The 27,750-nt window shown below is 44.4% G+C and overlaps 1 protein-coding gene across 1 annotated transcript; it reads left to right on the top strand.

Annotated features, from left to right (window-relative positions):
• Positions 1-722: 722 nt before the first annotated feature.
• On the top strand, positions 723-27,750 carry KCNK17 (potassium two pore domain channel subfamily K member 17). The gene is made up of 5 exons (XM_037405901.1): positions 723-941; positions 12,061-12,175; positions 21,990-22,156; positions 22,728-22,896; positions 25,723-27,750. The coding sequence occupies exons 1-5, from the start codon at positions 723-725 to the stop codon at positions 26,016-26,018; spliced, it is 966 nt and encodes a 321-aa protein (XP_037261798.1). The 3' UTR covers positions 26,019-27,750.

Genomic DNA, 27,750 nt, shown 5'->3' with positions numbered 1-27,750 from the left:
AAAACAAACCAAGAAGTCAACACAGGGCAGTGTGAGAAGGCTTTACCATCTGACGGAGTACAAAGGCATTGTGTTCAGAAGTTCACTGGGCTTATTCCCCTTTATCTCATGTGCTGCAGCAAAGCAGGTAAACTGCAAACTTTTTATACGCTCAGAGTGATTTGCTTGGGTTTGCTGCTGGTGAGAGGATGGAGGGGAGCATTTGGTGTAGCCCTGTAATTTCTGACAGGCCTTGGGAACTAACTATATGGAGAAAACGCTCCTGTCTCTCACAGGAAAACCACGAACGATAAAAGGACGCTCACAAACTTGCCATCTTTACAATTTTTGATATGGAAAAGTGGGTTTGGGAAACACCTGTCACCGCCTCTGGAATCGGCTCGGCAGCTGGGCGGGAGGGGAGCCCCGCCGGTGCAAGCTGCCGCCGGAGCGAGCCGCGCCCGGTGCCGGTACGGGGGGCTGGATGAGCGGGCGGGCCGGGCAGCACCCCCGGGGGGGCGAGCCGGGCTCGGGGCCCGCCGGGCGGCACCGGGGCGCAGCCTGCGGCGGGGAGCGGGGCGGGGCGGCGGGACCAGCTGCCCGGCCCGGCCCCGGTGGGAAGGGGCAGGTCGGGGCCAGGCCGGGGGGGAGGCGCTGGGGGCCGGCCGGGCACCCTGCCCTGCCCGGCGCAGCCCTCCGCTCCTCCCGCCCCCGGCCCGGCAGCTTCTCCGGCGGCGGGGCCGATGGTGGCGGCGCGGCAGCAGCGGCGGCGGCGGGGGCGCTGGGGGGTGCCGGCGCTGCTGCTGGTCTACGTGGGCTATGTGGGGCTGGGCGCCGGCGTGCTGCAGGCGCTGGAGCGGCCGGCCGAGGTGCGGGCGGCCCAACACCTCCTCCGGCAGCACTGGGAGCTGCTGGGCAACCACACCTGCCTGCAGGGGCCCGGCCTGCAGCGGCTCATCCAGGTGAGCCCGGGCTCCGCCGGCACGGCAGCGGCGGGGAGCTGCGGGACCGGCGCCGCTCCGTCCCGGGCGGGCGGGGGGCAGCGGAGCACCGTCGCCTCCTGCCTGCGAGTAACCGGAACGCCTGTGCCCCTCGCTGCCTACGGGCACACGTGGCCCGGCCCCGAGGAAGCTGTCCCCGCGGCGTGGGAAGGCCTCCCGGTCTGTGGGCAGCTCCCCGCGGCGGGCGGTGCAGCCCCGCTCCGCTCCGTGCGGTGGGGGCCGTGTCCCGCCCCCGGCCGCGGCTCCGGGGGTTGTGCTGGGGCTGCGGGGCTCGGTGCCTTCTGGTCCGTGCCATCCTCCCAGGGGGACGTGCTGGCGGAAAGGTTTCGCCGTGGTAAGTGTAGTTGGTGCTTACGCTGGTGTCAACGGTTTGTTACTTGTTAGGGAAAGGGAAACAGAAAATCCTGGTAACGCAACTTGAGGGTATTAATAATGTTCCTGAGGATGTCTGCAGGGTGGTTGCAAAACGGGGGCCAAAGGTAGTCTTATTAAAGTACAAGTGGATGCATTTTTATGATGTAGATATCAGCAAAGCGGGATAAATGGGTTCTCAACTTGCTCAGGTTTTGTCTGAAAAAGAAAACCCTATGATACTGAGGCAACTTGAATATTTACCCAAACCCTTCCAGTTCTGGCGCTGGAGGTTGAATATATACTGCTTGCTTTGGTCTGTCTGCCTCCAATACATGTTGCCAAACAAACACAGAAAACTTGGGGTGTTTTGTAAAAGCAGTGTTCGGTGGTGGCTGAAACCATAGTAGCTGGCCACCAGAATTCAAAGGACCTAAAAGGCACGTGGCTGTTTCCAGGTTTGTTTTTTTCCAACAGAGAGGAAAATGCAGAAACCATCAAACAGAATCTTGTCAGGAGTTTCAGCAAGGCCCTGGCAGACAGAATTATGCTGATAACTTACGTCAGGCTCTCATCCCTTGACTTTCTAGATGGTAAATTCTCTGTGGCAGTCAGTGGTATGTTGAAGACATGATGTAAATCTGGACCCTTGTAAGCTACTGTGTGATATCTACTCTTATTTATAGTGTGGTGTGTACTGCGCTGTCTGGGGAATATGGCCAGAGAGAAGTGAGAAATGCACCAGAGAAGACCAGTCTGGCACTTCGTAGAGGCAGGTCTGAGCTGTGCTCCATTCAGCAGTGGTCTGGTCCGTTGAACAGTGTGTGCTAGGCAGGGCTCTTGCTCTGAGGATGGAAGGCTTTTGCTTGATGAATCACAATAACGAGCTGATAGTAATGGAGATAAGATGATGATCACAACTGGATAGGTAGAAAGGCCTTTTTAATGTCATTTGGATGTTTGTTTTACTGTAGGGTGACCTCTGCTAATTCCTGATACTGTCTGGTAGTCAAAGGAATAGGACAGCTGCCCAGATCCCTTTAGACGCTGTTATAATAAGCTGTGTGAGTACTTAATTGTGACCTAAGCAAGCCCTAGATGAGGAAGTTACAAAGAAGTTGCATTTTATTTTACAGAGTGTCTGCGCATACCTTCGTACTTGGAGAAACCATAGTCTGAGTTTGTAAGGCTTTGTGTATTATTTGTAATAACTTTTTCACAGCGAGAAATTAATCTTAAACACATAATCTGCAGAACGGCTTTCTTACGCTCCTTTCTAATTTCCTGTGTAGCAATTGCTTGGATATTGTAGGTGTGCTCAAGAAAGTGAGATGGTTTTCTTTGCAGTAAATTGCTACTGCAGTAAATTGAACATATTTTATCAGGCACTGTCATCTGGCCCTCTTCAGATAACAAACTTGTATTCTAGATACACGGCTGATTATTTGCTAATTAAGAAAGACATATAAAGCGTGTTTGTGAAAACATAAAGCAGTGTGTGAATTTTAATTGCTTTGATGTTACTGACAGTTCCTCATTGTTTTCTAACAGCTCTTTCATCCTAGATAATTGTAAAGTCTGTTTATTTTAAGTGTATAGGGGCCAATATAGAATAAAATCCCAGTTTGCTAAGCAATGTACAAACATCATTTTACAACCTGTTTATCGCTCAGTTCCTAGTTACCGACCGAGAGTAGAAATCTGCTGTTCCAGCCCTTGCACAGATGGAGGGCAATAGAGAGCTCCTGCTTTGAGGAGCCAGGAGGAGAGCACAGCGTGAAGATGGGCAGGAGGAAAGACAAAGACAAAAGCAAACAGACCGTGCTGTGGTAGCTAGAGCAGTGAATTCTCATTCAGTAATTTCTATGGCTTGGATCCTTTCCAGGGAAGAAGTAATTTCCTAGTTAACAAAAGAAAAAACAGAAGGACATGGAAATAGCAGACCAACAACAAAAACTTAACAGCAGAGGAGAAAGTGTTAGAAAGTATGATATCTGTAGTGGTGGGTCCTTGTTTCCCACAGCTGTTTTGGTGGGGGGGTTTGCCTGGAAGGACTGGCTGGCTCAGTGGGATGAGCACCTGTGGGATGCTGAAGAGTTTCACTTCCCTAAATAGTTGAGGGTTGCATGTGCAAATGTTTTGTATATAAGCAAATGAAAAATGCATGCTCGTATGTTTATACATGCATATATATGTATATGTATATCGGGAAGATGGATTTGCATTTTTCTTGGCTTTTGGTACTTATGTTTAGAACCAGAACATCATAGGGGACAATGGAGAAATTCTGGCCATGTGTCTTCTACTGTGCATCCAGTAACATCTCAAGGAAGATGCAGGTCTGGTTTTGTTGACCCATCTAACCCTAGGCTGTTTTTCTAACATTGTATACAGTCTGTGATGTGAACACATGCTCACCAGGAACAAGACCGAGAGCAAACAGTTCCTCAAGAGTCATTAGGCAATATACAAAGAGGGCAATATCTTGCTTTTTGTTATAAATATGGTGGTGGTTTTCACATGCGAGAGTTACTGGCTGTGAGGTCGCAAAGGAAGCTCTCAGTGATAAGACTTGCAGAAAATGGAAACGGATGCAATGATAAGCTTTGAATGGCAGGCTTCAGGTGATACACCCTCAGTACAGCAAAGAGCAGTAGCTGGACTTAGCTGGGGAAAAGTACGTAAGAGTGTCTGCCCAGGCAAATATGTTGGTTCCAGATTTGAGAAGTGTACAGAAAGTGAGGCTGCACACAGAGGGTACTTTCTGTACTGGCTGAGACCCTCTCTGATTTTTTGGGGCTGGAGGACACCTAGACACACTACCCAGCGTGATGGACTTCTAGTGTGTGAGTCTCCCCGTTTTACTGCCTAGGGTGAGTGTATGTGTAGCTCTGCTGCAGCTGAGCGTTCCTTCAAACTCAGTCCTTTTCCTGCATCATTTGCAGTGGTTACAGACACCGGTGTAGCTGTAGCTGCTGCACTTTTCAGTATCTCTTCAGTCAGATGATTGGCCATATGGCCAGACTTGGAACAGTGTGTTTTCTGTGTTAGGGTGTTACCATGACATTCTTTTCATGGTACCCTTCCTTTTCTGCTATAATCCTTTTTGTTATACATATTTCTCTAATACAGCTGTCTCCTGAATGTATTATATTGTTCTACCCACTATCTATTACGGTAGATGCATAATGTTATTTAAACCCAGTTAGGTACATAAACTGGGAAGGAGAGAATAAAGCAGAGCTAAATGAAATATTCTTTCCTTTTTTTTGTCTAGCAAGACTTTAAGATAAGTGTAGTGAAAAAGTCCTAATTCTAAAGGGCAGGCCATAAACTAAAAGCCTGCAGGTGCATCTAGATACTGTTATCTCCAGAGTCAACAGCTACAGCTACTCAGAGTTTTAGTTCATGTTTACAAGAGCAATGAGATCCCACGTGACTGAAAGATCATCATCAATACCTTGGCTTGCACTGACATTGAACCAGCAGAGATTTGTGCCAGCTGTCAGGAAATACAAACCTGCAAACAAAGTTTACTAAAATCATCCTGCTCACAGATGATGCAGCAGACTGACTCCTAAGGGGTGAGCATCAGAGATCACTTGTTGGTGATAAGGGACTTTAAAGAACAGCATTGGCTCTTGGTATTGTGAAGCAATGACATCTGTACAGCACCAACTTTAGTCAAATAGCCACTGGCTTGTCACAGATGAAATAGGGTTGATCCCTTGTAACTGTTCTTTCCATTTTCCTTCTTATCAAAATGAACTTAACCAACGTAGGAGTTACAGCCAGTTTGTGGTTCTCCAGACCCATTAATTAAAAAGCACCATGGATACCTTACCAAGTGCATTCTGTGCTTATAATATCCTGTTATGGAATACTTTTGACAGAAGTTAAAATCTTTCCAAGGCAGTAGGCATATAGTATTCTGTAAGGCAATAGGCTAGCACTGTTGGACTTCTTGGAAGGTAAGGAGGGGACTTACTGATGAACCCGTGGTTCTGCTTAGTTGGTTTGCTTCTAGGTCTTCTGATCAATGATGTAGTGTCTAGTACCTGTGTTTAAAAAGAGAAGGAGGGGGGGGTGAAACACAGGAACCTATTATATTTATATACCTCTGCCTAAAGACATGTTCTTTGGTATTACCTCATTCTGTTACAGCTGGTCAGGCTTGGTGGAATGTAACAAGTAAGGAAGCATAGCAAGCTGGAATTGACCGATAACTGTCTCAGCAGGAAGGTTTGACACACACCACTAGCAGTGGCTATCTAAAGTCCAGGGGAGGGGGGTGCCTTCTAAAAAGAGAAATGGTAATAATTGCGAGTTGTTTGAAGATGTGGGTTACTTTTACACGTACTTGTTCATCATGCACTATCCTTTTTAAATGTGCAACTAAAAGACAAAATAGCTGCTAGAGAACTTCTTGATTTTACAAGGATGATGCAAAGCAACCTGCTGTGCCCTGTTCTGCAGATTATACAGGCAGTTCCTTTCAACAGACCCTGCGTATTTCCATTGCAGTCCAGCTCTCAAGTTACAGTGGGGTTTGGGAAGCAAACAGTGCCTTGTCCCATGAATCATGCCACAGATTCTTCCTTGATAGAAAAGCTTAATTTTCATAAAAAGTACTAGTGTCTTAGGGTGGCATTGGCTGTAGCATTACTGTACTTTACTACAGCTCTTACTCCTTTTCTGTTGAAGAATAAGTCTAGATACATTTCAGAAACCATAGTACAGACCCAGCTGCAAAGTAAAAGTGCATTTGCCAGTACAGCTCATTTAGCCTAGGTGAAGTAGTACTAATTATATTAGCAAACATGGTTGGGGGAGGTGGGGGGACAGTTATTTGATCAGGTCTCAGGTTATTCAAGTGGTGTGAAGTTAAACCAGGTGGATTCAATTAGATTCATAATGCACTTTGTGCCTGCTCTTCCTTTGATCAGAATTCAGGTAAGTTTCTCCTCCAGGCAAGGACAGGAGGTAAGAGCTCATTGCTGGGAAAGGTGTGTTTCATAATCTATTTTTAAATTTTTTTGAAGTTAATTGACCTTGGAGTGAGTCCAGAGGAGGGTCACAAAGATGGTCAGAGGGCTGGAGCACCTCTCATCTGAAGACAGGCTGAGGGGGTTGGGGTGGTTCAGCCTGGAGAAGAGAAGGCTCCGGGGACACCTTACTGCAGCCTTCCAGTGCCTAAAGGGGCCTGCAGGAAAGTGGGGAGGGACTTTGTACAAGGGCTTGTGGTGGTAGGACAAGGGGTGATGGCTTTAAAGTGAAAGAGGGCAGATTTAGATTTGATATAAAGAAGAAATTATTTATTATGAGGGTAGCAGGACACTGGAGCAGGTTGCCCAGAGAAGCTGTGGATGCCCCATCCCTGGCAGTGCTCAAGGCCAGGCTGGATGGGGCTTGGAGCAACCTGGTCTAGTGGAAGGTGTCCCTGTCCATGGCAGGGTGGTTGGAACTACATGATCTTTAAGGTCCCTTCCAACCAAACCAGACTATAACCTTTGTCCTTACAATCTGAGACCAAGGTTAATGTTAACTGTTTTCTTCTGATTTACAGCTGGTATTCTGTAGACATAAATGAATGTTTACATGCCAACACTGCACAGGATTTCTAGGTCACAAATCCTGAGTGTGTATTTTCTCATTAAGCTAAATGGTATTTTGGTGCCTTGAACATCTCCCTTCCCTCCTCGATAGATTGTGATGGTGAGGACAGGATGAGGCAAACAATTGTGGGGAGGGCATGTACTCCCTGCAAAAGTTTGGTGGTTGGGTTTTTTTGTTTGTATATGAACATATAACTTCAAAGGAATTTGGGAATTAAGTTTCTTACCCCAGTCCATTTGCATGTTTTTTTACCTGCCTTGAGAACTGCTTTCAATACAACTAGGAAATACTGCTTTTGCCTGCAAATATATCAAGATTACCGTGGCCTCTGGCCAAAATGCTGTAGTTCAGAGGCACAGGGCAATGTGTGTTCACACAAATGTGTGTTCAGAAACACAGTGACTGGAGCTGTGGTTTATGAAAGGGTCGTTTGTATGACTCCTTCTGTAATACTTTCCTCCAGAAAAAAGTAGCTTGTGTGCGTCTCAATTTTTGGTTGGTTTGTTGGTTGGGGTTTTTTTTCTCCTCCCTAGAAATAAGAAATTTTGAGTCTGAGAGTCAGGAATTTTTATGGAGATCCTTCATGGGGCCATAATCTTCTGTGGCTTCACTTTCCCTATTTTCACTGTATATCTTGCTGCTCTTATGGGAGGGCAGTTAATTAGAATCAGTTTGATCAATCCTTTATATACATTTTATTTTTTGCTGTAATATTGTAGAAGGAAAGAGAAGCACTTTCTGAAGAAAGTGGATATTGCAAAGAAGGTAGCATCTCAGTTGACATATGCCTTTGTTCCTCACTACTGATCTTTTTTTACTGATCCTTACTACTTTTTTTGGAAGCTATTCCCCGTGGCACGTGCAGTTGTGACTCAGCACAGAGATGAAAGAGTAAATTTTTAGCTGCTGTTAAGGAGGTCAGAGTAAGCAGTGTTTGCCCCCTTTGCAGCACGTGGTGCTGAGGAGCCATGCTGCAGCCGTCAGGGGCCCGCCTGCGATAAGAGGGTTCTGGAAGAGCAGAAGCGTGTCAGTGGAGGAAGCTGGGAGTTGCCCAGAACTGATAACACAGCACGCGTAGTAAATGAGAAGGACTTACAAGTAGGGTTGGAGGGTAGAGCAACTCCACAGCAAATGGAAAAGAATAAACATTTTGCAGGAAAGAAAAAGATGTAACGCTCAAATGTCTGGAAGGAGCTGAACTCTATAGGCTGAGTCTGGATACCTAAGTGGGTGTCCTGGTAGAAGCAGCAACCTTACTTTGTGCGTGTGTGTGTGTTGGTTTTGTTTGGTTTTTTTTAAACTAGACAATATGAACCAAATGCAGTAGTCACTGTGAACTCTAAATTATTATTGGGGGGGGGGGGAGAAATAAGTGCAGAGAAATTAAATTACTTATGTTGTGCAACTTGTCTGTCAGTAGAAACCAAAGTGGAAATGAGTTCTGTTTCTTTCTGATTATATTAAACACCTGCCTGTTTCCTTCCTGTTCTTCTTTGAGTTGCACACATTGAGCTTTCAAGTTCCCAAAATATCAAGCCCAAGTTCTGCAATTTCAAGATTCACTGTGTTTGAGCAGCTGGTGTATTGACTGGGGTCTTAGATCAGATGAGTATCTGCTCTTGAACACTGGATTTGAGATGCTACTTCTACTAGGTGCATTTTAGGTGTTTGGGGTTTTGGGGTTTTTTTTTGCATTTTGGAGCAGACACTGTATAAATGACTAGCCTAATTAAGAGAGAAAGGAAAGTCCCTAGGACTTCACCTCAACATTGGTGTAAAGCAAAACAAAAAAAAAACTCTCTGGTTCTTGAAAAGCCAGGCTGAGTGAGCCATGTAGATGTGACCCAATGTATAGGATTCAGTTCTTTTTTAGTGCATCTTGAACCCACAGGCCAGAAGTGTTTTTTTAAATCATCAGCAGAAATGTATCAATGGCTCTTCAGTGGGGAAAGCAGGGAGAATGCAGCTCTTCTTTTAGGGTGTTTATTAGCTGGGGGTTTCTTGCATTCCATCAAAAATGATAAACCACTTTAAACTTTTCTATGAAAAAAAGCACTAGGCAAAAGCAGAAGTCTGGAGAAACATTAAATTAGGGCAAGTGTACACCAGTACCCTGAATGCCCCTCAGCCTTCAGGAGTTTGCTGGCCAATGGTTTCCTGTGCCAGAAGTGATTTCTGTGTAGTCATAGCTATCTCGAGGTTTGTCTGCCATGAATCCGCCTCTACGGGCGTATCTGTAGGGAGGCAAACCCCATTAGTTCTACTGTTCTCAGAAGAATCAGTCTTTTAATTTTCTGTCACCTTTGTCTCTAAGGATGGCAGCAGTGGCTCACTCTCCCTAACAGTAATTAACTTGACGTTTCTCTTGGGAGTGTCCATTTCTTCAAGTGGCTTTGATTCATAGGAGTATCCAGTGGTCCCTGTGACAGGCACAGTGGGCCTGATGGTTAATGATGTTATCTGGATGCTTGATAACAAGATTTAACAAGGAAATGGTTAGCTCAAGGCTTCTTCGTGAAGGCACTTGGAGACCCGCTGCAAACATCCCAAGTGCCCAGTCCCAGGAAGCAGCTGGTACGCGGTGGGCTCAGGGCTTGCGCTTTGCCAGGGATGGTCACACGGTACCTCCCTGCCTGTCCTGAGGAGCATCGTGCTGCTTAGCGCGAACACTTCAGCCTACCCGCAGGCTCTTGGCACAAATGCTGTACTCGCTGGCAGCGGTGTCACCTCAGGAAAAGTTAAGACAGCGACGCCAGGACGGTGTGCTGCTATAAATCACCGCAAAGCTGGCGTGGGTGCTCGCAGCTGCTCGGTCCCAACCCATGCAGAGCGGAAGCGGTGCAATGGTGTGAGATTAAACGCTCAAGGACTTGGGTGGTGCCGCTTGCTTCTCACGCGATGTCTTGTGCGGGCCGCTCATTTCCCCTGCCTGCAGAAAGGAAGTTTCTGTTCCTTTGGGTCAGTTCAGCCACGGTTTCTTGCAGTCATCTCTGGTTCTTGGGTGTTTCTGGCTTTAAAAACTTGATGCTGTGTGTAACATTGTCAGCTGCTGAGCTTGTATCAGCAGGACATCAGGCAGGAGAACGGACAATGAGCATGCTGTACCTGGTGGTGATCAGTTTGATAATAAATTTATCTGAGAGCCAGACTGTTGCTGTTCCTGCAGGTATGCACCTGTTCAAGACTAGCTACTTAGAGATCACAGGCTACAGAAGGAACATTTGAGAGAATAAGTAACAAGCTGCTTGTTTTCAAATTTAAGCACCGCTTTCTGGAGGGGAAAAAAATACAGGTCATCTGTATAAAATTCCAGTGTCTCCCTTGCCATGTGGTTTAGTTTGGGAGTTATTTAAGTTCATGGGGACGGTGATTCCTGACTAGGCCATTGTCTGCAGAATTTCTTACACCACTTGACCTGAGGTTTAAGAACAGAGAAAGGTCAGAGCCTGTATCCCGTGCAGCCTGACAAACCTCAGTGCAGACACTAGCCCTGGAAGAAGGGGTGGGGGAGAAATCACACACAGCTATTCAAAACAAATCCCACTGGAGGCTTTCTGATACAACCTTTTCTCTCTGTTTTTGGGGTTGTTTTTTTGGTTGTTTGGGGTTTTTTTGGCAGGGGGACTTGATTCTTTCATGTCGTTAATGCTTGCATACTAATTCTTCCTGTGAGTTGCCCCACTCAAGTTGCAACAACTGCCCACAGAAGGAAGCATAATGTGTTATAGCATCTGGGGCTTAGCCCTTTCCAGAGCAAGGGCTCTCTGCTCTCTCTTGTGCGGAGAAGACCATGTTGTTAGAATTTTGCAGATTGTAATGTGACCTTGAACGGTTTAAATTTCCTCGAGTTCTGAGTAGGTGAAGCTATTTCTGAGAATGCAACTATCAAACAATGTTTCTTACTCAGAAAAGTATGTGTTGATCTCTGAGCTGCTCTCTGCTCTTCATGTGAGAACTAGTAGCTCTGGAGAAAAGATGATAGTTGCTGTAGTTAAGCTGCTGCTTGGGTCTCTGGAAACAGTTTTTAATCCACAGCCCAGTATAGTGTTTATATAAATTCACTCGCAGTGTGTTGCATCAGTAAAATGGGACAAAGCTTCGCTGCTTTGAAGGTTTGAAGTGCTGGTTTGCTTGATACATGTATAAACTACAGCTTCTTTGTAAAACCTGCAATGGCTGCAAATCTAACCTGAGAGTGAGTCCTTTTATGCTCAACGATGAAAGCTTTATCAGCAGCCTTATTGTTAGGATAAGGATAGTATTATTCAGTATCTGCATGCGTTCCTCGGAGGTGATGAATCTTGTGTATTCTCAGCTACACTTTGCATTCAAGGATAACCAGCTCTCTAGGATTCTTGGTCAGTGGGTGTGAAATTTCATTGTACATATTGTGATTAACATTGTTTTGGAAACAACTCAGTATCATTAACTTCATCAGAATGAGAAGGTATAGTCAGATGTGGACACTGTTAAGACATCTGACATCTTATTTCAGTGTAACTGCACAATTCGGCATAGCAACTTCTGAGTCTTTCCCAGGTGGATTGGACAGAATCGGGCATCATGCTAATCTAATCCATTTATTCATATTTATAGTGCCCAATACTGGTAGACTGGCAATTCTGTGTAGTCTCCATCTCCTACAACACATATGCATTCCTCCCCAGTACAGGCAAGGGATCTGTATCACTTACATATGCATGTATATTTGCTGTTCTGGGACTTCTGCCATCAGAATACCCCATCTGGAAACACTTTATCTTCCTAAGGAATATGTCTTCAGGCAGTCTTAATAACTGACTGGCTAGGCTTCCTTTATGTAGTTCTTGCCCTCCAATCTCTTCTCCATTTACCTGTATGATCTAACACATGCATGTGCAACTTTCTTTTATGCTGTAGATGCCTTGTCCTTAGAACCAGTATGTTGGCTTTTGGCTTTTCTGACCTCTTAGCTCTTTAGTCTCTAAGGCACAGGATATGCTCTGTTGAAAGGGAAACAACAGGGTTGGAAGTAGTTGTAGTTTGTGACTTTACCAGCCAGCACTGCAGATGCCAGTCACATGAACTTGCCATAAGGGGGTTTGTGGGATCTCATATTATTGTCTCTTTGCAGGGTATCATCCAAGCCTACAAAAGCGGCATAACCCTCCAGGGAAACACCACTAGCCTGGGCAGGTGGGACTTCAGTGGGTCTTTCTTCTTCTCCATCTCTGCAATAACGACCATTGGTAAGAGTTCTCTGCTTGCAAGGTGGCCTCGTAGGTGGGAAAGGATCAGGAGTGAGGACCTGTACTGTAAGATGCTCCTCCAGCTCCATGGGGCTTCACGTAGCTTGTCTGTATCATGCAATAGGTAAGCACCCACGAACCTAGCCCTAGAAATGCTTGGTCAGTGTTAGCACAGTAATGATCTCCAACTCGCCAATAATTAGCTGGGTACATATCCCTGCTAAGTTACACAGGTCTGGGGGCCTGGACTTCATGGTGCTACACTGCCTGTACTTTCCCAAGCCTCGTGCTCCCTGAGAGGTCTGAGGCGAGTTGTGCATTGAGATGAGCTTTTCCTGTCACAAGGAGAGGGAGTGATTTTAAAAAACTCTTAATACTGGCTGTTGAATCTTTGGAGGCTATATTTATGAATTATTTCTTCTTGCTACCTGTATGAGGTGAGGACCTGCTTGTTTAGGTGAAAGTCAAGTGGCTGGATAACTGAAACGATTCAGTTGAATTGGGTTTCGTTTGAAAATGAATTGGGTTTCATTGCTGAAACCCAGCTGAGTAATGCAAAGCCATGAAGGAATGATGAAAATAATTGGGAGAATGGAAACAAAAAAATGTATTTTGGTACAGTGTTGCTTAAGGCAGATGCTATTAATTATTGTCAGTGTGTGTCCCCAAAACAATTAATAACTCACCCTGACATCTTTTTCTTACTGTGTGACCTAGTATTATAAAAACCATGGAGGGGAGGGTGTGTGGAGAGATGGCGGCTGAATATCAAAAAGCCCTTACAGGTTTCATAATTTGTGTTGAATCTGTCAGCTTTCATAAAGTTTGTGGTTTGGGTTTTTTTTGTTGGTTGGTTTTTTGTTGTCGTGGGTTTTATTTGTTGGGGTTTTTTGTTGTTTTTTTGTTGTTTTTGGGTTGTGGGTTTTTTTGTTGTTGTTGGGTGTGTTTTTGTTGTTGTTGTTTGGGGGGGGGGATGTTTTGGTGTGGGGTTTTTTTAAGATCGAGAATTTTCTTTGTGCACCCAGGTGGAGCACTCTTGATTTCTCTGATCGTTATTGAAGAGGCATTAGCTTCAGAACATGAAGCCCCCAAACAAGAGCTCAGGGGGGGAGAGAGGGTTTTTTTTGCAAGGGGGGTGGGTCACCCTCCTGTGGCTCAGTACATCTTTCTGCCTTGCTCCTCCGCACGTGTAGCTCCTGCGCTGGGCAGGCGGCCCGGGGCGCGGGCTGTACCAGAGGGTGGCGGTGGAGGCTCACCGAGCGCAGCAGCTCCCGCCCGCCGCCGGGACGGAGCATCTGCCCGGAGCTGCCTTGCTTGCCTGAGCAGTCAGTCCTGACCGGTTTCTAAGCTGTCAGAGTGACTCTGTTTTACCACAACCAATTTAAGTTCATTTCGGGAATAATCGAATTTGTCATGTACAAATAGAAGGGGTTTTTGTGATGTTGGCAGAGATCTCAACTAAACATTTCTGGTTGTGACTCCATGAAAGCCTAAACTGATCTTTTTTCCCTTTTTCTTCTTGCTGTGTTGGGGTAGGGGGACACACAAGGACAAAGACACTGACTTGATAGCAGGAGCAAATAAAAAGAACCAAGTATTACAGCTCTCTATCTCATCTTTTTAAAGCTGATGCCGTGACCGTAGGGACTTGTTCATGATTTTTCAAGTTGTGGAGTTGAGAATGCTGTACAAGTCACCTCTATGCAGAGAACTTGGCCCTTGATTTTGCTTTTTCAAGTTAAATTGTTAACTGCGTACAGGTTAATGTCTTCACACTCCATCAGTAACAGTATGTTGTAGAAGAGGAAAATACAGATGGCCTCGGAGCCTCACCTTGAGTCTGTTACCCATCGCTCTTTATGCAGGTTCTTGAGATAGTGGCTGGTGCAGCCCCATCGGCCCAGACATCACTGCATGACTGAGAAGGGTAATTGATGATGTCAACTAAAGAGATGAGGTCCTTTCCAAAGAACACAATGAAGTTCAGAGGCGTGGTTCGCAGCAGGAAGCTTCATGTACAAGGCATGACTATGGGGTAGATGACACAGCTAAGGTTTTTTGAGGAAGGTTTGTTGAGATTTTTATGTCTTTATGTGGCAATGAAGAGTTTATCCCAGGCTGTGAGTATAGAACCGCTGAAAGCAGGTCCAGCTTCACAAGATTAATGTATAGGAGTTAAAGACATTCTAGCAAATGAGCTCAGAAAGGGTAGAGTTATACTGGTAATGGAGGAGAGAGTCTCAGGAGTTTAGGGGTACTACATAGTGGCTTTGATGAAGGATCTGGGTGGAATCTACTCCACATGTTCAGGCTGCTGGAAGTCCTTCTTTGTCCTGTTTGCCTCTTCCATTTTTTTTCTCTGCAACTAATGCTGTTTGTGCCTTGCTGGCCTCTTACATGCCATAATGTCTTTGTGGTTTTTGCATCAGCTATTTTTAACTTGGTCTTCTCAAACAGCACTGCCAAAGTAATTTTCACTTTTGACTTCATCACTTCCCTATATGAGTTGTTCTTTCCACTCTGTCAGCTTCTGTTTTCTGCTTTAGGTGCTTTAACGCCCTTCAGAAGGCTTAGTGTGTTTCTCAAGTCCTTACCAGAACACTCTCTCACTGGGATACAGGAAGGGATGTTAGCTTCTTTCCCTGTTAACACCAGCTGAGGGACATTAGCTTCTCCACTGACAGTTTGAATCCCCCACACCTGCATTTTCAGCATCATCTGTGCTGTACCCTTCTTCCGTTTAGAATCATGGAATCATTTTGGTTGGAAAAGACTTCTGAGATCATCAAGTTTAACCTTTAACCCAGGACTGCCAAGTCATCACTAAAACCATGTCCCTAAGCACCACGTCTACATGGGTTTTTTTAAACACCTCCAGGGACGATGATTCCTGTTCCAGTGCTTGACCACCGTTTCAGTGGAGAAGTTTTTCCTAATATCCCATCTAAACCTCCCCTGATGTAACTTGAGGCCATTTCCTCTTGTCCTGTCACTTGTTATCTGGGAGAAGAGACAGACCCCCACCTGCCCACAGCCCCCTGTCACGGAGTTGTAGAGAGCAACAAGGTCTCCCCTGAGCCTCCTCATCTCCAAACTAAACAACCCGAGTTCCCTCAGCCATTCCTCGTAAGACTTGTTCTCTACACCCTTCACCAGCTTCATGGCCCTTCTCTGGACACATTTAAATGAAAGCCTCATCCATTTCCACTAGTGATTAAAAGTAGTATGCAAATTTTGTTTAAAAAGCAAAGTTCTAACCTGCAAGCTGGACACACTTGCTACCCTAGTCCCAAAGGTTTAAAAAACAGATATGTATGAACCAAATTCTGTTGTTTAAACAAGTGCCCCAAAGCCTACGTAGTTTTTGGCCAATCTGATCATCTGAATGGAGCTGCATTTGTAACTTTTGATCATGTGGGAAGGGCAGTCCTGGCCTTCTGCTGATGCCTTGTCAACATTGTTAAGCTTCCATGCTTTCTTCATTGCTGTCTCTGATGTGTTATGTCAGATCTTGTATGTAATCTCACTTTCTGCAGATGTTTCCATAGGGACCCCCTCTCTCCAGTGCCTTAAGAATCATCTTCAGAGTTCCTTTGGAGCTGAAGTATTAAACAAGATTAAAGAAAGAGAGACTAACTGGCTGCTGGTTTTATCTCTGACATCTTTATCCCTTGCTGTCCCAAAGTCTCTCCTTTCTGTGTTTACTGTCCTCCTAGTTAGTTTGGACTAATGGGGCACAGGTCAAAGCAAATTCAGAGTTGGGCACAAGATGAAAGTTCCTGAAATCAAACAACCACAGGGTGGTGTAACTTCAGAGAAGGTGCTAGGGAAAGGATTTGTGATGAGACTGACTGTTGTCTGTGCTAGCCTAGGAGGAGAAGGAAGAGTATTGTCCCCATGAGCTTCTGAATACAAGACACAGTTTCTGAGATTCTGCCACCACTAGCTTTTAAAATCAAATCGTTTAATTTTTTGGTTTGTTCTGTTCATAAAACTGAGGTGCCAATGCAAGTACTGGAGCTGCTTGGGGCTTCTGAGTCCTGTTTCTCTCTCTACCACAACTGGAAGGTCTTAGCAAAGCCATCTTCCATGGATGCATGAATTGGAAATAACTGTGACTTCCCGGATCAGGTGTTCTGAGCTCAGTGGCTGTGTCCAGCTGACAAGTGTTCCTGCCCTGAGAGCAGACTTGGTGGGTTTAATGTGAAATACCATGAGAAGCCTGAAGCCAAGCACATTCATTTGTTTTATGTAGATAGCGCTTGCAGAGAGATTTGAAAGTTTGTAGGAGGATAGGAACTCCAGACTTGCTGATGTTCAGTTGAATGTAGGTGGTACCAAATGACCTCTGAATTATCCTATGATCCTAACAAACATTAGGAATTTCAAGTTTTCTGGTACCTCAGAAGGTCTCTAGTGCAACCTTTTGTTTAGAGCAGTAAGCTATGAGGTCAGACCAGGTTACTGAGGGCTTGACCAGGGACACCTCCCAGCTAAGCTGGGCCCATGCTCACATTTTCAGGAACCAGGCAAACATGTCTTAAGGCTGTGTGAGTAATTGATAGGTTGGTTTAGGGGTTTTTTTCTGCTTTTTCTGCTGAATTATAATACCTCTTTTCCATCTAAACTGAATTTGGATATTTTTGTTTTTTCTCAATGCAACAGTTGAATTCATCATAAACAAAACTTTTCATTTAGCCCAGATTAAAACATTCAGGTTACTTGTAAGGAGCACAGAGAAAAGAAAAGTTTAGATCTCCTGAAAAGTGTTGGAGGAGCTGGTGATGGGAGCAGCTTGGTGGTTTGAGCATTCCCTGAGGGTGCAGGAGACCACTGTGCAATTTCCTCCTGTGCCTGCAAGAATAGGATTGTGGCTCACTGGAGATCACCCTGACTACCAAGTGGACCATCTTTCTCCAAGTATTTAAATGTGTAACGCAAAATAAGGTAATTCTAGCACTGACACCCCTTGTTGAACTGCCCAATGGCCCTGTGGATCAGGCGCTGGTGTGTTAGGTGAGACACCTGGCTCCCAGGCTTGGCTGAGTGTTCAAAGCAAAACACTGTCAACAAAAGCATTCTGTAAATTTGGCATTAGGTCCTTCCTGTGTGGGAAGTGAAGGCTTGTATCCACTCAGGTAGGAGAAAGAATTAAACCAAATCACATCAAAAGTGTGTTTGAATGCTCACTGATGAAGTTACTGGTTAGAGAAGTAACTAGGTATTCCTCCAGCTTTTGTTTTAAATCTAATTTTGGGTGGGTTTTTTCCCCTCCCAGCTAAAATTATTTGGTGAATTTGCAGATGCTTTTCAGCCTGCGAAAGATTTTTTTATTATTTTTTTTTTTTCATTCTAAGCACTTCTTGTTTAAATACTCTTTTATGTCCGGGCAGTGAGAATGGGAGCCAAACAAGCCTCCCATTGTGGCTAGCAGGAAGCAGCAGTTGCCTCAGCTGAACTGGGGGCACTTCGAGTAGGATACTGGCTTGCAAATGAAGAGATCTTTTACTAATAATCTGTTAATTGCACATCAGTCTCCTCCTCTTAGCAGTCTGCAGAGCCTCTGAATCCCTTATGTACAGGAATGTAATGGGCAAGCAGGAAAATAAAACTGAATCTTCTCAGTATGTGTAACAGAAGCACACAAGTTAAAGCATGTAGATATGAACAGTTAGAAATAAAACCCCTCTTATCTTGCTCCTTCTAAGGAAAATTAAGTTACAGTGCACTTTATTTCAAAATGAGAGAATCTATACAGGCATGTAATCCAGCCCCTTCAGTGAAAATGCTTACACTTGGACCTTTGTGTAGTCAAGAGCATCCCTTAGTGTCTCTTGGCACAGGCGAGTACCAGGTGACATCCCAGCAGCAGGTTCATGAGCGATGTGACACAGCTGCCAGTGTACTTTGGTTTAGTCTTTGAATTTGGTTCGGGTCTTCTAATGCATAGCCCTCAATGGTATAAGACACTGATACCCTCTTGCAGTTTACTGAAGAGAGTAAGTCTCATTTATTCATTCCTGCTTGAGTTTTATGACAATTGAGGCTTATGAAAAACTAAGTTGGCATCTATTTGTCTAGTCCAAAGGCAAGGGAGTGTCGTTAGCCAGATGTAAATTGCTGGCTGTTTTGCATAATATGAAGTCTCCTGTGCTTTTTGATCCAAATTTGTATCCTCTATAAAAAGCTAATGGAACATGGATTTGTGGCATATGTACAACAACTGCTTACCAAGTCTTAATAAAACTATTTTGAGCTACTGAGCCCCAGGGAAAGGAGAACCAGATAAGTCATACGAAAAGCAGATCTGGTGTTTGGTGTGCTGGACTTACTGTGCACACTGGACTTTTTTACATCATTGAATTTGGTGTTCTAAATTAAATGTAATGTACAGTTTAACCTTAGATATTCTCCAGTCATCGCTATGTGGGGTCCCTGAAGGCTGCTGTGCTTCATGTAGTTACCTGAGATCATGGACCTGTTGTCTTCTCATCTGACATTTTTCTCCTGAGACTGGATAACCTGGAAAGCTCTGGTAAAAAGAACTTCCAAAGCTATTACACAGTCTTTCTAAACTTGATATAGAAGGAAAAGAAGGGAAGGAGGAGGAAAAGAACCACAAAAAAAGTGCACAAAAAAACCCACAACCTTGGGAATGGCTGGCCATACAAAAAAATGTATGTGACTCATGTTCAGACTCCAGCCTTGCAGTAGATGTCCCCCAGCTTTCTCTTGGGTTCAGACCAGCCTGCAAAGCACCCTGACTCCATAAGGAAGAGAAACTGGAACCAATCCACTGAAATGTGGCATAACCAGTGTGAAACAGATCACACCAGGCACATGTCCCTTAAATTCACTTAGATGGGGGTCATCTACCAGCTGTACTTGCCTGCATATGTCTCATTCTATCGCACCTGTTAGTCTAGAAATGGTGAAAGCTGGCAGAAGTCAGCAATTGGATGCAGTGGCAAAAAGTGTGTAAACATAGCAGAGCTGCCTGTAAGTGAAGAACATAGCACTGGAATCAAGGCTGCTGTACAGGCTTATTTTAGCCCCTTACTTTAACTGTATTTCAAAACAATCTCTAGTTAGTAACAGCATCCCATTCTTTCCAAGGGATGCTCTGCCCCCTCCCAGGGACAGGCTGCTGGAGCCATCACTTTGGAGGTATTTTACGTGTTACGATATCCATTAAACCCAGGGGCTCACAAATCAAGCCCAAAATTACTGGAGGTAAGGTCTTCCAGATAGTAAAATTTTGAATTTGTGGGGGTAGGAACGAGATGAAAAGACAGCCTGTATACATACTGTGAAACAGATTACTGCCAGGCCTTTTTCTGGAAGTAGTTTGCCAGTGCATGTGCAGAATTAACTGTTTGCAGAGTTGCCAGGGGAGAGATTTTGTGAGTGCAAAACTTTGCACAGAACATGTAGATGCCCCAAGCTCATTGTCACACACCTTTCTATGTTGTTGGTCAGTGGCTTACTGGCATGGGACAGAGGTTAGTGAAGGAATGGGGCTCCATCTAGTCAGCTGTGGATGTTTGTGCTTCCACTTACCTTGCATACAGAGCTCAGCCCTTGGATGTCTCCCTCCTGGGGGCTGCTCTCTTGCCCTGGGCTGTACCACCTACAAGCATGGTAGCAAGACATCAGTGACAGGAGCACCTCTGTGCTTGCACTGCGCCAGCATTTGGGTGTAGGTGGGAGGGGATAGCATTATTTGGGGTGAAAAGATAAGTTTTGCCAGGCTATGTCAATCTTGTATAAGGACATACACAAATCGCTAATGAGTGGAGGTGATTTGGAAATGTAGTCAGGGCCACAGGTCTCTGACTGGCTAAGTCAGAGGGACCAGGTTAAGGAAAGCCAAAGACCTGACAGAATTAAATCTGATCAGGGACAACAAGGGCAGCAAGAAAAGCTTCTGTAGGTACATCGGTGGTAAAAGGAAGAGTAGGGAAAGTGTGGGCCCTCCCTCCAGAAGGAAACGGGAGACCTGGTTACCTGGGATATGGAGAAAGCTGAGGTACTCAATGACTTTTTTGACTTGATCTTCACTGGCAAGTGCTCCAGCCATGCCACCCAAGTCACAGAAAGCTGTGTGCTGCAGTCGACATGCTGAAGGGAAGGGATGCCATCCACAGGGATCTTGAGAGGTGGGTTCATGTGAACCTCGTGAAGTTCAACAAGGCCAAGTGCAAGGTCCCACATGTGGGTCAGGGCAATCCCAAGCACAAATACAGACTGAGCAGAGAATGGATGGAGAGCAGCCCTGAGGAGAACAATTTGGAGGAGCTGGTGGACAAGAAGCTCAAAATGACCCAGCAATGTGCACTGGCAGCCCAGAAAGCCAACTGTATCCTGGGCTGCAGCAAAAGCAGCGTGACCAGCAGGTTAAGGGATGCAATTCTCCCCCTCTACTCTGTTTTCGTGAGACCCCACCTGGAGTGCTGCGTTCAGCTCTGGGGCCCCCAACAGAAGAAGAACATGGACCTGTTGGAGTGAGCCCAGAGGAAGCCACAAAGATGATCAGGGGGCTGGAGCACCTCTCGTCTGAAGACAGGCTGAGGGGGTTGGGGTGGTTCAGCCTGGAGAAGAGAAGGCTCCGGGGACACCTTACTGCAGCCTTCCAGTGCCTAAAGGGGCCTGCAGGAAAGTGGGGAGGGACTTTGTACAAGGGCTTGTGGTGGTAGGACAAGGGGTGATGGCTTTAAAGTGAAAGAGGGCAGATTTAGATTTGATATTAGGAAGAAATTCTTTACTGTGAGGGTGGCAAGACACTGGTACGAGTTGCCCAGAGAAGCTGTGGATGCCCCATCCCTGGAAGCACTCAGGGCCAGGTTGGATGGGGCTTGGAGCAGCCTGGTCTGGGGGAAGGTGTCCCTGCCCATGGCAGGGGGTTGGAACTACATGATCTTTAAGGTCCCTTCCAACCAAGCCATCGCTGAATCTCTTGTCATGCATTAGTCCTTTCCCTGTCTTAAAATGCATGCTGTGAAATAAACCAAATTTAAACACAGCTTTCTTGTGGCATAAAACACTTGAAGTTATGGAAGTGCAAGTGCAAATTTACAGGATTTTTTTTAAAAGAAAATGTGGGGAAAGAAGACAAATATTGCCCCAGTGATGTTGAAGTCATGATGCTTTAAGGATCCAAGCAAAGCTGTGCTTGCAGGGCAGTACCTTTTATCAGACCCGTTCATACGACTAGAAGAAAAAGGCAAAATTTCAAACATTTTTTTTTTCTGTCTGAAGTGTTTTACTCGGGTTAAATATAATTTCTTTGGGTTTATTGACTCTAGGCAACCATTTTGACAATTTAAGCTTAAGGTGTGGTGCGAAAGAGGAGTATAAGGAAGGAGGTAGTGTTAAGTTCGCTAGTCCTGTAGGACAAAGGTAGAAAAAGGTTGTTATAATTAAAACACTATTGTTGTGATTCAGAGACCATCTGATAGCCATGCAGGATCATTTACCAGCAAACCCTATGCCAACAATGCTTACAAAAACTGAACTAAACGGAAGTTTTGCATTTACGTCAGATCCCAGCCAGGACAGTGGGTAGGGGAGAGGAAATTCACTGGTAAATGGAAAAGGAACTAAGCAAAATTGGCAGGGAAAGAAATGTTATTTTCCAGCCTACAAGAGGATATGACAAACAATGGATGTAACTTACAGTTATTTATAAAAAATGTCCTTTTTGAGCAGTGACCTTCTCGTCTAACTTTTGTAGAAGATAGAGGTTCACCCCTCTGGGGGAGGAGGGCAAGCAAAGAATGTTTTAGATTTAACACCTCGTTCCTTCCCTGCCTAGGCTATGGGAACCTGAGCCCCAGCACTGTGGCTGGTCGAATCTTCTGCACCTTGTTTGCACTCTTTGGGATCCCCTTGAACCTTGTACTCCTGAATGAAATTGGGCAGCTGATGCTCTTGGGGGTTCAGCATTGCGCCCATCGCCTAGAGGAGGTGTTTCACTGGCAGGTAAGCAACATAGACGGGTATGCCTCACCCTCAAGTTCAGGAAAGAAAAACCAGAAAGGGCATTGTCTGTTATTTGGGATCCTCTGACTAACAAGGACAGCCTGCTTACCTATTTGGCCAAAAAAAGCAATAATACTCAGGAATAACTGGAAGCAAATAAATTTAGTTTATGACAGCCCTATGAGGTGTCAGATAAGGTTGTTTATTAACTGAGGGAACTTCTGTGATGAATGGCTTCCCCTACAGCAACAGAAGTGCTAGAGCCTTAGAGCCACGCACAGTCCTAGAAAATCTGGTGTGTTTGTAATCATTCGCAGTTAGAATTGCATGTGTAAGTTATGTGGGATCATTTGCAGAACAGCCTTTAAACTGGCATGAATCTAGGACTCGTGAAAGTGATGCCCAGTTTGTGTTGACTGGGAGAGCCACACCATTTATTCTAGTGGAACGTCGTAAATGTTTGTGTATTTTTATGGAGTCCAGGATCATTTTCAAGAAACTGAGCTGGACTTTCACTGCCACCCTTCTTGTAATAGTCTCTTCTCTTTTTTTTTTTTTCCTGTTTTACTAGAAAAAAGCTTCCCTCCTGATTAAGACCTGTGCACTGGTAACTGGCTTGTTATTGTTCCTCCTGCTACCTCCCTTGTTGTTCTCTGACAAAGAAGGCTGGTCTTATGAAGAAGGCTTCTACTATTCCTTCATTACCCTCAGCACCATAGGGTTTGGAGATTACGTGATTGGTGAGTAGTTCACATCTCATTGTTTTCACCTACTAAACATCAAAGCCAAATGTGTGGCATATGAAGCTCCCAGCTTGGCAGTTTTACACCACTAGCAATCCACAGACTTGATGATAAATAAGTTGTAGTCGGCATTTGACAGGTTGGAGAAGATATGATTTCTGAGATAGCAATGCCACCTGTGGAAGAGCAAAGAAATTGTTTCCCAGTCAATGAGTAATCTTCCAGCATTCAGGTGATCTGTCCCATGAATGACTACAACAGCAGTCGGGAGTGCTATGTTTTTAATCACAGCTGTCAGAGATGGTGCACTTGGTGTGCTCCAGTGCATCAGCAGCTATTTGTTTTAAGCAGATGCCGCTCTGCATCACCATTAGCGGACAGTGACCATTTCCTTTGTCAAAATCCCAGACAATTGCTGTCTAAAAGGCAGCTTAAGTCACTTAGGTGTAGACTGTCAGGCACCAGGCACAGCCTAGTTTTGGTTGCCAAAGCCCTTTGCCAGAGGAAATGGGTTTGGACCCATGCCTGATGCATTTGCTGAAACACAGGACACACCTTTTTGATAAAGACTTTCTCATTAAAAACAAATTGATTATAGAAACACATGCACCCTTGAATCCCTGGAAGACAGAAAGACTAAAACATCTTATGACAGATTCTTAATTTTCTTTTCTTCGTAGTTCTTGCTTGATGCTTAGCCAGCTTAGCGGCGGTTACCTTAGGACTTCTCTAATGCATCAAAAGTATGACTAGAGCTTGTGTAGGCACACTTAAATGAGCTGGAATCAAGTTAGCTTGGGTAAGGGTAGCCAGATGGAGCTTAAGAAAAGCTAGCCAGTTCAGCATTTTCCTGTGCTGTTTTATAGATGATGCTGAACTCTGTGCTGCAGCAGCTTCACTTCTCTCAGTTCCTGATAACTAATTTTGAAGCTCTTCACTAGTATATCTCCCACTTCCAGACATACCTTCACCCTTGTGGTGCCTTTGTAACTGGCGTACCACCAGTATGGGAATAGGTTCAGTATGGGAATAACTGAATAAGTCAGTGACCTGTGGTACGTAGAGGCCAAACCACCTTGGGCTTACAATCCTGTTTGTGGTTTATGTCCCAGAATATGTAAGGTCAGGGCACAGGTTCAAGTGACTGTCATGCTGTTTCCCCACTAGTGTGATCTCTGGCACTGTTCAGAACCAGATAAATTCTGGGGGATATCATATGCTAGGACTGATGCGCAGTGTTCACTTTGGAAACAGCTGTTCTGGTTTTGGTGGATAAACAAGCCAGGTGATGGCACTTGGATTTGAAGCCATACAGTAGTCCCTAGCCTGTTTTATTTTGGAATATTGATGTAAGCTTCTCTCACTGATCCTGGAATCTGTTAATTTACACACTCCATAAGCCCTTCTATTGGACACAGGGTGCCGTTTAGGTCCTAAACTGCTTCTGATCTTCTAATCCCCAAGACTGCACCTATCAGTTGGTCTCAATGGATAAAGCCTTCTCCTTGGAAGCCTCAAGTAGCCCTTCCCTCTTGTTTTCATTTATTATTTAGACGCAAACAATTTTTAAACCTTTGCATTCAGCATTAGTGAAAGGTGCTTGTTTGAAGGATTAATGTAATACTCTTCCTCACTGAAGTTCACCTTGATGTAGAAAGCCAGCCCAAAGAGTAGTTGCCATAAGAAGTAGTTGTTAGCTCCCAAACGTTTATCAGTGGCTTAGTGACAACCTCAAAATGTCTTGTGGTCCCATTACATTGAAAACACGTATAACATTTATTATAAAACACATAATAACACCCAGTAAATGGATGTAAAGGATTGGCTGTTTAGTATGGCTCCACTGACCAGTTCCTTGTTAACACAATCTTGTAGACAGTAACAGTTCGTGGACCAGGATTTGGGAACTGCTAGTCTGTACGGGTCATGACTGGACAGTATTCCCGCCTACAGCCAGTCACAGATGATAAATACCTAAACCAAACCTTCCTAAGGTAAGGAAGCTAAGTAAGGGACCTGAGAAGCAGTCAGGAAAAAGCTCATGCAAAGACTTTGCTGCCACTGATTTATGTCCTGTACCTTACCTGTGTTTGTAAGGGTACCCCAGCCTGCTTTACAGACGTAGCCCACGCACTTCCTGGGGTTGAGCTTATTGCTTTGCTTTGCCTGTATTATTATTAATATTACTACTGACACTAACTTAGCTTGTAGAAACCTCTTTGTACTAAACGCTGTGGAAACACAACCAAAACTATGGCTTTGCTCCAGAGGGATTGCAAAGTACCTAGCTGAGCAACCAGACAGAGGTATCATAATTTCAAGCTGTCTTCCAAGGCTTGGTTGTTCTTAGAGGTTCTAGGGCTGCTCGGGCCCCTTCCCTCCCGCTCTTAGAGACTCACTCACTTGCTTATATCTAGCTTAACAAGATGCATACACCAGTACATAAACCTCACTTACCTCTCTGCCTGCTGGGGAACCCTGTTACATATCAATAGAATAATGTGATGCTGAGTGGTATGCAGAGAAATGAAACCGTGCTCTTAAATGTGAATCATTTCACTTTGACACAGATGTAATTCGGGATTTATTTTTCTTTCTTATCTGTAATCTTTACAATTTCCATGGAGTTCTAGGCTGTTGCTGACATGTTATGAAACATACTTGCTTACAACATCTGTTCACATGCTCAGTAGATGGCATCTTTATGTTTTATATAGAAATCACTCATATTAGGTCATATTTCCACTGTCTTTGCTTTACATGTAATGTCTTCTTTGAGGCACTCGATGCAATCTAGAAATGTTTTGGGTGATTCTTTTGTAGGAATGAACCCAGACCGCACCTATCCAGACTGGTACAAGAATGTAATCTCTCTGTGGATCCTGTTTGGGATGGCCTGGCTAGCATTGGTTATCAAATTTTGCATCAACTTTCTAGAAACCTCCAGTGACTTCTGTCAGTGCAAGAAGAAGAGCACAGAGATGGCAGAAGACTTAATGGATGGCAACAAAAATAGTATGACAGGACTTCATGATGTGGAGATCTGCAATGACAAAGACACAAAAACAAAAAGACCAGATGAATCCCACACCTACACAGCTCCTACAGAAGCACTCTAGGGAAGAAATATACCCTTGGTAACTCATAGGTTTTAGTGCACCAGAGATGCACCACTTAGAAATGCACAAATGGAACTGCCCTGATGTTCACACAGGGTGAAGGCTTGTTTGTTGGGCTTGAAATTCCCCTATTCTGAATTGAGAAAAAAATGACAAAAAAAGTTTCACTTGAAGCACCACCAATAATTACCAGTGGACTCTTAGCCAAAAGTAGATTTACAGAGATATTACCTACCAGTCCCCCTCAGTGTATGAGGTACGCTTTGACATCTGTATGCAACACTAAGCTGTTGTCCTTTTCTTTGGATGCAAAGTTCTTGCAGTATGGCATTTTGCAAATGCAGAAGAATTTGCAAAGTAGAAGACCAAGTGCCGTTTAATGCAGGAAACAAACTGCGTGTTGCTAAAAAACTTAACGAAAAGCAGTATTTAAAGCCACTTGGCAGTCACTGCAAATGTGTTCCATCGCCTGTGTGCTTGTGCTTGCCAAAGCTGGTAACATGCTTTTGCTCTCTGATCATTAGTACGTGGATGACAATGAGGCAGAGCTTGTTAGAGGTGCCTAATAGATAATTCAGGTTTTTAATAGAAATTTCTACATCAGAGGTCCACGAATATTAAATAGAAGTTAGGTAGTTAGGCTTCCTTATTGCAGAACTAATGTAGGCTCATCCTTTGTAAAGTATTTTGTAGACCAAGTGTCATCAGCTAAATGTGGCAATTCTTTTAGATAATTTTTTATTTTGCCCTGTCTTGGAAGCCAGAAAAGGAGGACTAGAGGCAATTTTAAATGCTAGTGCCAACATTATCCCATGGCTAATGTTAACAAAGGGCTACTTTAATCTAGAAACAGACTGAATCAAGAGATGCTATTCTGACGAGCTTCTTATGTCATATATGAATCTTTCTCCTAACATCTTTTATATAGGCACAACTTATCTCTACATCTGTGGAATGCCAGACATGCTTATTTGGCCTTTGTGGCAATCATGAAACAGAGCTGGTTTTGTTTCTTTTTTTTTTAATTCCATTAAACTATCAGAAATCTTTTGATAAATTATGCCATTTACAAAAGGCCCAATAGACACTAACTCCTGATGTCATTTATATACACATATCTAATCTTCTCATTTTCTTATTCCTGTTGTGCCACTTGCATCCTAGAGGATTAACTTTGAAAACTTGACTGTAGCAATAAACCAGAACGAAGCATTTGGGTGGGTCTTCAGGTTCTGCATTGGACCAAGATTGGAGATGTGTCCACTCCATGGACAGTGAAGAAAAGACTGAAAATACGGTCTGTTGAAATACAGGACTTGGAAATTAGAAATCCATAGCTGGATTCACAGAAATGCAGTGAGTGAAAAGTTCACGGTCTTCGGCCTTACCTTCTAGAACATGTGTCGTGAAAAAAATGTTTCCAGAGTAGGCCAGTCTGAGTGTTGATATGTGGTGGAACTGATTGTAACAGAACATGCAGGAAAGGAATCTGTTGGATGAAATTTAGTCTTGTCAACCTTTTTTCAGCCTTTTTGTCATTGGCCTTTTTCCGACTCCATTACTAATAAATATTTTGTCAAATACTGTTTTAGTGGGCAGCAGAGATAAGAAAGGGACGTAGTGGAAATCTCAGGTCAGAGTTGGGAAATATGCAAAATAAATACATTTCAATTTTTTGAACATTGGGTAATTTCTTTAACACCTTTTCACATAAATTTTTCTGTTTCTCCTG

Source organism: Falco rusticolus, chromosome 12 (assembly GCF_015220075.1).
Source record: "Falco rusticolus isolate bFalRus1 chromosome 12, bFalRus1.pri, whole genome shotgun sequence".
NCBI classification, from domain to species: Eukaryota; Metazoa; Chordata; class Aves; order Falconiformes; family Falconidae; genus Falco; species Falco rusticolus.
This window is presented reverse-complemented; position numbering and strand designations above follow the sequence as displayed.

What these genes read in the sequence shown, in the direction of transcription:
- KCNK17 (XM_037405901.1), top strand. Translation starts at nt 723, where the DNA reads ATGGTGGCGGCGCGGCAGCAGCGGCGGCGGCGGGGGCGCTGGGGGGTG. An exon ending in CTCTGCAATAACGACCATTG is followed by an intron (nt 12,176 to 21,989) that starts GTAAGAGTTCTC and finishes TTCCCTGCCTAG; the next exon opens with GCTATGGGAACCTGAGCCCC. An exon ending in AGGAGGTGTTTCACTGGCAG is followed by an intron (nt 22,157 to 22,727) that starts GTAAGCAACATA and finishes CTGTTTTACTAG; the next exon opens with AAAAAAGCTTCCCTCCTGAT.